Source organism: Neolamprologus brichardi, chromosome 23, assembly GCF_056152115.1.
Source record: "Neolamprologus brichardi isolate AB-2024 chromosome 23, ASM5615211v1, whole genome shotgun sequence".
Classification (NCBI taxonomy): Eukaryota; Metazoa; Chordata; class Actinopteri; order Cichliformes; family Cichlidae; genus Neolamprologus; species Neolamprologus brichardi.
The window spans coordinates 4,126,699-4,140,506 of NC_142125.1; the positions used below are offsets into that span (position 1 = coordinate 4,126,699).

The 13,808-nt window shown below is 41.3% G+C and overlaps 1 protein-coding gene across 1 annotated transcript; it reads left to right on the forward strand.

Moving 5' to 3' along the window:
- The first annotated feature begins 1,947 nt into the window (after window positions 1-1,947).
- On the forward strand, window positions 1,948-8,510 carry lpla (lipoprotein lipase a). The gene is made up of 10 exons (XM_006800425.3): window positions 1,948-2,190; window positions 2,921-3,126; window positions 3,474-3,653; window positions 4,156-4,267; window positions 4,916-5,158; window positions 5,696-5,938; window positions 6,777-6,897; window positions 7,039-7,221; window positions 7,322-7,429; window positions 7,973-8,510. The coding sequence occupies exons 1-10, from the start codon at window positions 2,091-2,093 to the stop codon at window positions 8,022-8,024; spliced, it is 1,548 nt and encodes a 515-aa protein (XP_006800488.2). The 5' UTR covers window positions 1,948-2,090; the 3' UTR covers window positions 8,025-8,510.
- The last annotated feature ends 5,298 nt before the right edge of the window (window positions 8,511-13,808 follow it).

The window sequence follows — 13,808 nt, forward strand, 5'->3', positions numbered from 1 at the left end:
TACATTTTGTTTTCAGTAGCTGTTTGGAAAACGTCGCTGTTAGGGTTAAAATGCCCCTTTTTACACAAGATGTGTAAGAAGGAACACTTCTCCCATTTGCAAAAAGCTCTGCTTTGTCAACTCCACAACGATAACCGCTGGAGTAATGATGCCACAAGCAGAAAACACCTGGCTGAGATCAGACTTATACCAGTACCACCGCCAAAGTAGTTTAAAATGTGAATATGAAATAAAAAAGAAAAGATCAGTGATACAGTCTTACACTCCCTTGCTCCACCACCACTAAAGCAGTTCATTAGGCATAAAGAAAGCTCAGACAGGACCACTCGAGCTACAATCCGAGGAGACTTGTTTATGCCCCACAGACGGACAGCATTTGGGCAGAACGTCCTCTCTGTCAAGGGTGGCCATCTGTGGAACAGTCTTCCTCAACCCATTAGAGAATGCTCTACACTCAATGTGTTTAAGGCAAAGGTTAAAAACTGGTTATGGACAAATCAAGTGTGTGATCATGTATGAGTTGTATAGTTTTAATGTTTTATTTGGGAACAGAATGGTGTGTATGTGTAAGTTTGGTGATGGAGTTTTTATTATAAATGAATGATGAATTTTTATGAATTATTATGTCTATTTTTTATGCTTAAGGACAACAGATGGAAATTAGCCCTTGGCTATAATCTGGTATGTTTACATTCATGTAATTCTTTTTTTACATTTATGTTCATTAACATGCACTGTCCTAAATAAATAAATATAACAAATATAACGAGCAGAAATATTTAGAATTTAAAGTGATTTGATTTATTGATGTAGACGATTTATTGATCTTGAAATAGGAAACATCAAGTAGGTTAATGTATTTTTAAGATCGTAATACATTTATAAGTATACATTTATTATGAATTGTATATTTTATTCTGTGTTTTACAAATGATTTTTCTTCTTAGTGACAATCTGCATGCCTTTTCTGCCTCCTAGTGCTGGACAGGGCTGGCATTAGGAGTACACTGGCTTGTGACCAGTCATTAAAAATTAAACGTAATCTAGGTAACTGAACCATAAATTCACAGGAGGAAAAACCTAGAAAATGTATGTTTAACTTATGAAATATGTACTCCAGTATTCAAAGCCAGTACTTGTAGTGTTTACCATAAAGACGGAGCGACCTCTACTAACAAAACATGGCAACAGGTAGCCTATAAAAATTATTATTGTGTCACAGAAGTGATGTCTCCCCACAAGCACACATCTCTCCATCTGGATATTTAAAAGGTTAAGTCCACCCAAATTACCAACACTCACTTCCACGCTGACACAACATGTTTTCATTGGATTCATTCCCCCGCCTCGGTCTGACTGCGTGATTGTTCATTGCCCAACTAAATAAAGTCATGACTCAATGGGCTGTTTTTCCTCTGCCCTCATTTTTGTTCACTTTTATTTGAAGCACAAACTTACAGCAAGACGTTTAGCTGCAGATTGTAAAGATTCTGAATAAACTTTTTAAATTTTTTGATAACATTTTTATATTAATTCAATAAGGTCGATCATAATTTTTTATTTAACCTTCTAGGGGGAAAACTCTTGAGATTAAAAGTCAAATGATCAGTATGATTATATGTTGCATAAAATAATAACACATGCATCCAAATCCATACACCAGTTAATGAGTCTAATATGCTGTTTTAAATGTCACTGTTTGGCTGAAGTGTGAGGAAACTCTGGTGTTTTCCTAAAAATCAATTGTCTTGAATGGTAGTTCATACCTAACCCTGTTATCACCGCGTAAATAAAACACTCTGGCGTGCAGCCAGCTCTTCTGTAAAAGGATGTGGATGATCTGTTCTCCTTCTCGCCCACTCAGAGCTGGGGTAAACATCAGTCTCCGCCCTTGAACCTCCAGCCAATCGTACTTGAATATTCAAATAAGCCACCAATAAAGATGACCTGTAGCTGCAACTGTGACAGACCATAAGCAACTTCACTCCTCAGCTCCAGCTTCGCACCACTTTCTGACCGGTCCAACAACAACTGGATCTACAACTACTCCACCAGCATCCAGCAACATTTCGAAGAAACACATCAATAAGATGGGAAAACAAAATATCTGCTTTTTAACTGCTTGGATAATTTTGGGAAAAATCTTTGCAACTTTTTCTTCAGACCTTGAATCCAACAGCACCGCTTTTGGTAAGTGGCTGAGATACTTTTTATTTATCTTCAATTATTATTATCATATTAACCCGATGCTGCTCTGTTTAAGTAGATGGATGCAGGTTAATTAATGCGCGCTGCACCGTGTTGACCGGTAATAACCTCGTAATAAGCGCATGGAGTTTAGGTCTTTAGCTCCATGTGTGACTGCGGCCAAGAGGCTTTTGTCCGAGGAAAGAGTAAAGCAGAAGGCATCAACACAGGAAAAACTAAAAGCAAAAAATATTCGCACATTTATTATAAAACATGAAAAATATTAGAGTAGAAAAACGCTCATATTTAATTAAGTTACAACGCAAAATCAGTTTCATAGTCTGCCTCATAGGGGAAAAGTTATTATTGTTTACTTTACAAGATCCAGTTTTATTTCCGGAAAATCCACATTCTTCATTTTTACACGAAACTTTCAAAACTTGTGCTGGTGGGAATTCAGGAGACAAAAGGGGGCGACACCGCCACGCTTTACACTCCTACTGCTCCACCGCTCACAATGCTTTACGCATCAGCAGTCCAAGGCGTAAGAATGATGCTGATTCACTTAATTAAATAGTTTTGAAGAGTTTTCCGTCATTATTGAAAAGCTGCATTTAACTGAAACTTAATAACAGCGTAAAAAAGTGCGTCTTTGTCTCACCTGTCAACAGACACCCGCTTTTCTGTCATATCATAACAATCCAGCACTGCTTGTTTGTGTGTGTTGTAACAGAAAACACCACAGTCACCATTGATCAACTGCTGAATATCACTGAATGGCTCACCGACTTCACCGACATCGTGTCCAAGTTCTCCCTGCGCACCGCAGACACCCCGGATGATGACATGTGTTACATAGTACCTGGGAGGCCGGAAACCATCAAGGAGTGCAACTTTAATCCAGAAACACAGACCTTCATTGTGATACACGGCTGGACGGTATGTCACACTGAGCACACTTGACAGCCATGTTTTGCTCTTTGCAAATAACAGAAATACTTCTGATGTTGAAAAACCAAACCTACCAATTGTACGATTATTTTTGGGGCAGAATTGTAAACTTAATACAAAGCTACACTTGTAAGAGAAAACAGGCTGGGAAAGGAATGATAGGAAGTCCATGCATTTTCTGTTTTAATGTGATTTATGGCCAGTCAGGCAGCAAAATTTGAACCTGATGATGCTTTGGCTGTTCTCCAACAACAGGACACAGAGCGAGGACTAAAGCGAGAATAAATCATGCCACACTGCAGTTGAGCTCACACGAGCTTTGTGTGTTCCTGTAGGTAACAGGGATGTTTGAGAGCTGGGTGCCCAAGCTGGTGTCTGCTCTGTATGACCGTGTACCCACTGCTAATGTGATTGTGGTGGACTGGCTGTCCCGAGCCAACCAGCACTACCCGACCTCTGCCGCCTACACCAAACTAGTGGGTCGTGACGTCGCCAAGTTTGTTACCTGGATACAAGTGAGTGCTCTCACAGAAAAGCAGCGGCTGACACCTAACTTAAAATTTTTTTTTTCTTTTCGGACGGCCGTATTACCACAGCGCTGACTTGTCGTCAGTGTGCTGCCAGAGAAAGTTGCTTTACACGATGTAATGTTTTGTACCCCGTGGTGCTGCTAGATATGTTTTCCTACTGGTTATGATTTTAAATGCCAATAAAAATGTTTTATGACCGTGTTTGTGGCTCACAACAGCGTCTCCTAACAAGGCTTAGTGGAGTGCAGCTTTGGTTTGAACAAGGCTAAAGGGGGAGAATTTGTTTACATGAAGCTTGCAAAGATTTGGCAAACCCCAAATTACATAAAACGATCCCCTTTTTTGGAGGATTTCCAAAATTCTACGAACATTTGGAAAAGCTATAACCTACAGATAGTTTTGATCCCTCTTGCAAGTCTGCAGGATTCTCTGCAAACTGTTTTAAGGGAGTGCAATATGTTCTTCTGACGCATTTCTTACCTTTCAGAACGAGCTGCAGTTGCCCTGGGACAGAGTTCATCTGCTGGGTTATAGTCTGGGAGCGCATGTTGCTGGAATTGCCGGAGACCTTACCAACCACAAAATCAGCCGGATCACAGGTAAGAGCATTAAGATATCAAATGGATTATTATCTGCTCACATTATAGATTTATTAGCACAATGGGTCAGTGTTGCCCTCTGTTCTGACTGACAGCACAGTCTCACACAACTGCATCGTTACAGTTAAGACTGTGTAAGGTGTTTTAGCTGTAAGCACTGTGACCTGCTTTCAGATACCATTAAATACTAAATATAGTGTAAGTGCCTGTGTGTTAACATACCGTACCATATGTATGAGTATTTTTTTCCAGTGCCGCTCTCAAACGCACCTTGGCATGCCAGTGAAACATAATCTGGGCATGCATGTGTATCTACATCTACTGAGCTCCTGCCAGCTAGTGGCTCCAGGTTTTTTTGCCACTATGACGTTGCCCCAGCTTTGAAATCCGTCTGACCTGCCAAGAATAATGGTGTGTTTACTGTGATCTAAGAGCTGCACCCATTAAGAACCCACACTCGCTGCCTCACATTGTTTTGAGCTTCAGCGGTTCTGCATAGGTGCAGTAAAAGGTCAAAATACTTTAATGTGCAGCTCTGTTAGTAAATCTATCTATAAAAGTGATCGCTTTCTTCTAGTACATCCAAATCTCTCCATATTTTCTTTGTTGTGACACAGTAAAATAACGCAAATCCCTCTTTTTCTCCAGGTCTGGATCCCGCCGGCCCCACGTTCGAGCACGCGGACGAACAGAGCACACTGTCCCGAGGCGATGCCCAGTTTGTGGATGTCCTGCACACCAACACCAGGGGCTCCCCGGACCGCAGTATTGGCATCCAGAGACCAGTGGGTCACATAGATATTTACCCCAACGGAGGCACCTTCCAGCCAGGCTGCGACATCCAGAACACTTTGATGGGAATTGCATTCGAAGGACTCAGAGGCCTCCAAAGTATGACATACAAACCCTCCCTGCTTTTTGCTCTTGACTGCACTTTTACAAATATTCACTTTGAAGTAAAATGCAGATGCAGCATCACATAATTTTTGCTCTTCAACACCAAGAGTGAGCGTTTATGTTCAGTATAATGAGCAAAAACAGAAGATAATGGTGATCGGTTAAATTGTATAAACGATCGGTTAAACAAATGTCTGTAACAATGTTGCGAAACATAATAAGTTCTTGTAAGTTTACGTGGCATCAACAGACGCTGACTGTATAAAAGCTTTCAGGGCCGCAGTTAAAGCGTGTTTGCCTCCAGTCATAACAGACTTGCACTGTGACAGAGATTAAAGCACCTCTTGATGTTCTGCCCCCTCAGCTGTTGTATTTTAACAGAGCAGAGCAAGTGGGAAACGGCTTGTGGGTCAGCATGCGTTAAAAAAAAACAGTAAAAGTCCAACACGAGGAAGTAATTTTCCATGTTTGCATGACGTTATCCGGGCCATGTGCAGAAACCTTACGCGTTCTTTGCTCTCTGTTTCGCAGATATGGACCAGCTCGTCAAATGCTCCCACGAGCGCTCCATCCACCTGTTCATCGACTCCCTGCTGAACATCGGGCAGCAGAGCGTGGCCTTCCGATGCAACTCCAAAGACACCTTCAACAAGGGAATGTGCCTCAGCTGCAGGAAGAACCGCTGCAACAAGATCGGCTACAACGTGAAAAAAGTCCGCACGGCACGCAGCACGACGATGTACCTCAAGACTCGTGGAACGATGCCTTTCAAAGGTAAAAACCAGGAAAAAGGATGTGCACGCGAAAAGATTTGAGCATCTGTCAGTGATATTAAAGTAGAATGAATGGATGCTCCCTGCAGTGCAAAAGAGATTACATTTAACATTTAACAGCTGAAGAAAATTCCAGCTGGTTTTATGTACTTTATGGAGGATTATAAGCCATTCACATACTTTATTAAAGTAATCCTCAGTCTATGAGCTACTGTTCTGTGGTGTTCTTAGTGTGCATGTGGTTTCCCGAAGCTGGAATTACTGGTAGTACTGGTAGTGTTGCTGTGCACAATTTGTGGACCAGGAAAGGTGACACTTACTGCAACGACACGTGTACAAAAAGCATCACGCACTCAGAAGGTTACGAGAAGGTGTCACGGGTGTTTCCTTTACCTGGAGGGGATGTTAAGGAAAAGTGAGACCAGTGGACACCAGCAATGGAAAAGTTTATTGACGCAAGCCAACAGTGTTATTGTTAGAAACTTAGTGTGGACAGCTTAGCATGTTTTGTAGATACATAGGGTCTCCAACGTGGATAAAGCCTCATTCGCCACTCAGTGACTTTTTTCAACAAAGATCTTTATTGAATTTTTCCTCTAATCTTGTACACGTCTTGAGCCGTGTCTGGGAATCTGGCTGTTAGTCATTTATGTGGCTTTGCAAATGAAACCAGCCAGGATTTAGCGCAAATCCGTGTTTTAAATGCCAGTCTGTAAAGGTCACACTGAGATAGAGAAAGGTCCAGGTTACATAAGCTTTTCTAGTGATAAACAAACTTGGAGCAGTCAAATATGAGAGTACTGGGCTAATCTCTAACAACTGGATTCCCCCCCTTACAGTTTTCCACTACCAGGTGAAGGCACATTTCTTCAGCCAGAACAAGCAGAGCTTCACGGAGCAGCCAATGAAGATTTCCCTGTATGGAACAAACGGAGAGAAGGAAGATATTCCTTTTGTTCTGTGAGTACATTAAACAGCATACGTATTTACTTTTATAACTTTCAAACCAAGTTTGCAAAGACGTGCACATGTAGATTACAAGAAAAGGTCGACAAATCTAACCTTCAAATCTGAGCAGCTTCTCTTGTCTTAACCTTGCAGACCAGCCCTGAACAGTAACACCACTCAATCCTTCCTCATCACCACCGACACGGATATCGGAGACCTGATGATCGTGAAGCTGCGCTGGGAGCGGGATGCGTACATCAGCTGGTCAACCTGGTGGGGCAGCGCAAAGTTCAACATCCGAAAACTTCGCATCAAGTGTGGAGAGACTCAGTCCAAGTAAGTTCAGACCTGCTGACATTTACGCACTGCAGTGTTGTGACGGAAAAATAATCATTTAGGATGATAATAATGTTTTTTTCTCTCTGTGTGTATTCAGGGTAATCTTTAATGCAAAGGACGGAGAGTTTGTTGACCTCATCCGGGGAGGAGAGAACGCCGTCTTTTTCAAGTCAAAGGAAGACAAACAGAGCCGTAAAGAAAAACTGTAAGTTAAAGACAGTGAAACATTTTCTACTTTAAATAAAATCTTTAAGGGTTCGCCTAAATGTGAAAAGTAGGTTTTTCTTGTTAGAGAGATGTAGAGAGCTCAATTTTCCCTGAGCTGATAAATTGGAGGAAGTGGAAAAATGAGTAAATCAAACCTGAACCACAGAAATACAGGATTAAACTTGAATTAACAGTTACAAATGTATTAGAAAGAGTTTGAGGCAGAGACATTGGGCAGTTCAGGGGAGATTGAGCAGGTTTAGACATGCAAAGAGAAGAATTACAGGATGTATTAAGAGGGCAGGATATTGAAGGAGTTAGCAGGCAAGATGTTTGTGGATGTGGTGAGAGAGGGCAAGCAGGTGGTTTGCGTGACAGAGGAAACTGTGGAGGCCAGGAGGAGATGAAATCTGAAAACAAGAGCAACAAGAATAAAACATTTATCACATATGAATCCTATAGATAGCACTCTTTAGGTCCTGCGAGCTTTGTTTTCATATTATCAAAGACAAGATGTCTCATTCTACTCTTCTTCTTCCAGGGCGCACAAGCTCAAAACAAAGGGCAGCCTTTTTGGGCAGCAGGACGCTTGAAGTTGCACTCAAACACCCACCGCGCGTATCATCTGTCCCTTCACACGTAGCCAAAGACGGGCGGCACACAGCGACGCTGGGAACGCCTTCGCAAATAACTGGACACATATGAGATTTGCTGTGTTTTTTTCTTCTTCTTCTCCTGCTCTTCTTGTATTTACTGAACTTCCCGTGCAACCAACTTAACCTCATCCACAGTGCTAGAAATCACGCTGCTGTAGCATGTTTCTCCTTGATGATGTGCTGACATTTTTAAGTAGCTAAACTGCTTTGTAATCGTTATTTTTGCTTTTTGTATCCTATATGTACTGTTTATACCGACTTTGATATGCTTGCAGTGACAGAAGCGATGTGTTTTCTGAGCCTTTGTGAACTTGGATTATTATCGATGGTTAAATAATCCAGAGTGATAGGCGTAATTTTGGCACATCTTTGTTTTTTAAATGTCCAAAGTGATTATTTTGTGCCCAACATTTGTCTTTACTTAACCACTAATTGCCAATAATCAACAGGGACCAAAGAAGCATTTACAATCTACTGAATGGAGAATCACAGTGGTCTGTGTAAATACCTTAATCGGAATCTTTTCAAATATGAGCTACATGGTAATCTCTGATCTTTTGAAGTCTTGCTTGATCTTTGATTTTATTGGTTATTGTGTCACTGGTCACTTTAAAAGGCTCTCCGTCCCTCGAAGCAGTTCAGATGTTAAGGTCATCGAGATTGCACTCCAATAAGGATATGCATTGTTTTAAGTTTTGGTAAACTGATCAAATTTTAAAGGATAAGTGCGCCTCTCGGTCAACAGCATCTCACCTGAAACAGTTTACCTCATTTCACTAAATTATAGCCATATACTAAAAGGTCAAACATTACAAAGAAATCACCCAAGCCTTTATGATTTGTGATGGACTGACATAAACGACAGCCATAATACATCTCAAGATTACTTCACCTTGTATTTATTGATTGTACATTTATATATTTGTATATAAAGCTGTAATATATTTTGGCAGGCTCTCGTTGTCATCTCTATTTTTTTTACAATTCAAGCCGTTTGTGTTTTTGTGGGCGAGACCTTGGAAGGATCGATCAAATTGGTCTCAGTTCTAGCTGTTGATGGAACCACTACTTTGAGTATGTGCAGATGCTGGTTAGGTAGGGGTCAACAGCCCTTGCTATCAAAAGAACAGAGCCTTATAATGAAGGCTACATGTATCAGCATCACTCAAACATATAAATAATGCAGCAAATGTGTTCTGGTACCAGTTCTCAAGAACAAGGAGTGATGTGTAGACAGTGTTGGGAAGGTTACTTTTAAAATGTATTCCATTACAGAATACAGAATACGTGCCCCAAAATGTATTCTGTAACGTATTCCGTTACGTTACTAAATGAGAGTAACGTATTCTGAATACTTTGGATTACTTAATATATTATCATGCTGTTTACAACTACATGAATGTACTATTGCTGTGATTTATTACTGTTACTGAAGGTCCGCGGCTCCGAACCGTAGTAAAGGGACCTCTGGCTAATACGGTGGGTTCTGTGTCGGGCTCGTAGCCGAAAACTAGCTTTACTTTGTTGTCTGGGTCAACTTTGCAAGCGAGAGACAGAGAGAGGCGTTGAAAAGCTGCTCCAAAGGAACTTATTGTTTTTGGAGGAAAACACGAACACGGTGTACAGTCCAGTCTTAATAGCTTACTTACAACTGGGCTCGTCAGGCTCTCTTCTTGGCTGCAGCGGTTATTATTATATTTACATGCTTCCAGCTCCCGTTTTTGCTCGTGGACAGCTCGTACTTTTCCTTTTTCTCCCTCCCTCGCTCACAGACACATAGCGTGTATGGCAGTCCATTCTCCCTGCAGCACGGACTACACTGCCTATGATGCTACATTCTTTAGAGCTATACCTGTAGCATTCTGCCTATTAGCTTAGCACAACAACAACAAAAAGGCCTCTCTCACCCAGGAAACACGCAGAGAGAGCGTCACCCTGGCAACCGTAACGCTGCCGCCTGGAACAACAGAACGTAGCTGTCAAACAAAACCCAAACACAGTGTTGCCAACTTAGCGACTTTGTCGCTATATTTAGCGAGTTTTCTGACCCCTGAAAAAAAGACATGAAAGCGCATATCGCTTTTACTCTCAACAAGCAGCGGGTGCTGTAACGCAGTCAGTTCTTCTTTTACTCTTTTACTGTGATGCTGTTTTGTGGATCACAAGGTTTAAAACTACTTATAAACACACACACACAAAGTAACTCCACCAGAGTGCCTATTTCGGGTCACTTTTGCCGGTCCAAGCCCGGGTAAAGGAGCAGGGTTGGAATTGTGACATTAAAAAAAACAATAATTGCTAAAAGAAATTTAATTTGTAGTTCTAAATAAACTCTAAATGCATTTAGGACGTTTTTTGCTCACTTTATGTCTCTTCCACGATGTTATTTCTCTCTCCAACAACATAGGTTACAATTACATTAGCATGACCAATTATGCAAATTAGGTGATGACGTCATTTAGCGACTTCTAGCGACTTTTAGGACAGCCAATAGCGATTTTCCTTACTGAGGAGTTGGCAACACTGCCCAAACAGTCCTGACCCGCGACAATATGAAACAGGGAAGTACCACCGTGTAATCCATTTATTTCAACAAAGTAACTGTATTCTAAATACCCCCTTACTTACTCATATTTTGTATTTTAAATACGTAACGGCGGTACATGTATTCCGTTACTCCCCAACACTGTGTGTAGATCTGTGGCGATGCCGATGAGCCACATCATAAAGATATGGGGAAGAGCTGTTGAAGCTAGGTGAAGACGAAGGGTGCAGCGCAGATGCAATGTTTGCTTTCAGTGTTGATGGAGAAGGTTAGATAGAGCGCCAAGATGACGCCCTATCTAACCTCTGAGACTCTGAGCCCCTTCTTGTTTGCAGTGCTGATGGACAGGTTGAGAAATAAGTATATCAGAGTGACCACTCAGGCTGGGCAGTGTGAAGACAAAGTTAGAGCAGCAAAACTGAGATGGATCGGAGAGAAGGAATGGTGGAGATCCTGGATGAAGGATGTTGAATATGGCGCTGTCAGGCAGGAGGAAATGAGGAAGACTCCAGAGAAGATTTGTGGATGTAGCCAGAGGGGAATGGCATTACAGAGGATAGTGAAACTGAGGCAGAAGAAGAAGCTAACGTTACATTTTCATTCCAGTAAAGCTTCTGCATGTGTGGCATTCATGAAATGATCAAACTGAAATCGTGAATGTTAGTGAAGACAAAGAAAAACATATCTTGCTGTGAAAAGAGCTAGAAAAATATTCTGGCCACTTTGAGTGCTACCTGTGATTATACAAATGAATTTAATTAAATGTAGATTACTTTGATAATAAATTAAAAGTATAGCAACTGAGAATGCTGGAGATACACTCATGCTCTCTACTTTTATGGCCTGGTACTTGATTGTATTTGTGGAGAGAGCCATGCTTGTACATTTTCAAACAATTTCAGTTTAGTTTGACTGAGAATGCGTGCTCGGATATTTTAATAAATGATACTTTCAGCTTCCCACATGTTACCATTTCCTGAGCAGCCGCTAAAATGGTTTCGACCACTGATCCAGTTCTTAAAACTGCTTTTGCTCTTTTCATTAAAAGTACACTCCATAGCTATGGGGACTCAAGGCATATAGGTGCACAAATCAGTGCTCACCACAGTACTGTAAAATTAAGGATAAGGTGCCAGGCAACAGATGATGTTGCCTGGCAACAGATGATGATTTACCCTAACGAAGAATTGTTTATGTAAAGACTCTTTTTTACTACCCTTGTGTATAAAGATTGTAACATCACTTAAAAGTAACAGCTTTCCTGCACGGGTCCACAGCGGGCACACCTGTAACGCACACCTCAGCCCCACTCCACAGTGTGGACTTCGCTGCTGGGCCCTCACATGTGTCTCCTCCCAGGCTCAAACTGGGGAACTTTCTCATATTCAACATATTCTGTTGGTTTCATCTTTTCCACAATACTCACATTCACCTGTACGGTGCTTCCTCATTATAAATAATGTGCCAGCAAACATGCCCATGTTGACCAACAGTGAGTAGCTATGGGTAGATTGTAGGGCTGTGTGCACAGGCAGCCCCACACTTATCTCACATGGCCCTCAAACGGGTGCGCCCAAGCAGGGCCCACAGCAGTTTTTTCCCCTTTGAGGCTCCACGTGGGTTGTCTATGGGTAAGTACACTGTGGACCATGTAGTAGTCCCAAAGGCCCAAAGTGCTGTGGGCCCTGTGTAGACACATGCACTTGAACCTGAATAGGTGTGGGTTTGCTGTACCCCCACAGCCCCACAGCTCACCTAAACCGAAACTTTCCTAAAAAGAGGAAAGCTGTTGTGCAACATTTGGAGTCTGGACCGAGCTAATGAAATGAGATGTGGATGTTTTTATATTCTAGTTGTTTAAACTCTCAAAGCACAATCTGAATGTCAGCTGACAGCTGTTTTAGTTGATCAGGTCTTGGAGTGATTTACTCTTCCAAACAAAACAACAAAAATTCCCCTGACTTTGTTTCATTTTCTGTAATTATGATACTCTGAAAAAGCCTGATCCAATGTGAGGGGACTGTAGAAATCAGTATTTTCTTCTTTTAGCAGTGTCACTGGGGAATAACAGGATTTCTAACCTTCAGCCAACGAGTTTCTTAGAGTCCATTTCCCATTATTCATAAAGTATCACTGACATCATTGCTCATTTACTTTTCTGGGACACAAAGAAGGTATTTAAGAGTTGGTGTAAGTAAGTGTAAGGTCAAGGTACAGGAAAACATTTTTGTCCTTGTGGTCACTGTGGAAACTTTCCCTCATGACTTTCTGTTGCTGGTGAACTTGGTGTTGTTGAAGCCACAAAGATGACTTTTACGTTTTTCCTGCTGCCCTCTCCAATCTGAAACTAGTGCTCAGGAAAATGCATGTTTAAATGGTAACAAATTAACTATTCATATTTTTGCTTGGTTTAAAGCTGTTGCTGTCTTCTATAAGCCTAAAAAACACAAAGTTTTACTCTGTTTGTCTTTTTTTTTGTGTGATTTTCTCATATGCAACATGTGCCATTCCTAGAAATCGGCTTAGGAAATAATCTTGGAAGTACATAAAATTAAAGACATTCTGTTGTCTCCAAACTTTAAGAAGGAATTACTGTTTGTACATTTTTCATCTCAGCTGGAATCATCAAATCTTGGCTGTGGTCTGGCATGTTCTTCACTGTCCTTTAGTCACCAGGGGACGAGTGCTTCCCCTGAAAAGGCTGCAGAGACAGGAGTGGAAAAACAAATGCAGTCACTGTTTTTCAAGGAAATCATATTCAAAGAAGAATAAAAAGTAATGAAGCCAGCTGTTTTGTTGCAATACTAACATCTGGAGAGTGTGTGCAAAAGGAAGAAGAGGAGTGGAGCTTTTATTAAACAGTATGTCCTGTACCTCATGTAACAGAGCAAAAATGAAGATATTGTGTAAAATATTTCTGTGCAGGTTCTCTGTCATCCAGGTCACAGTTGTCTTAAGAGCTGAATAGAAGGCTACGGGGATCTTTTAAGTGTTTTGGAGACATTTCACCTCTCATTGAAAATGCTTCTTCTCTAAAACCAAAGGGTGGAGAGTCCCAGGTTTTTAAACCCTAGTCGAGGTTGTCCTTGACCCACTATTAATCACATGCATCATCACATGAGCCCAGGTGTGAAAAAAGGTGTGTGTCATTAGCACTACAGGTTTTGGATGAAACC

Coding starts and splice junctions, on each gene's coding strand:
- lpla (XM_006800425.3), top strand. CDS start 2,091: ATGGGAAAACAAAATATCTGCTTTTTAACTGCTTGGATAATTTTGGGA. Junction 5,939..6,776: donor TGGAACGATGCCTTTCAAAG/GTAAAAACCAGG, acceptor CCCCCCTTACAG/TTTTCCACTACCAGGTGAAG. Junction 6,898..7,038: donor GAAGATATTCCTTTTGTTCT/GTGAGTACATTA, acceptor TTAACCTTGCAG/ACCAGCCCTGAACAGTAACA.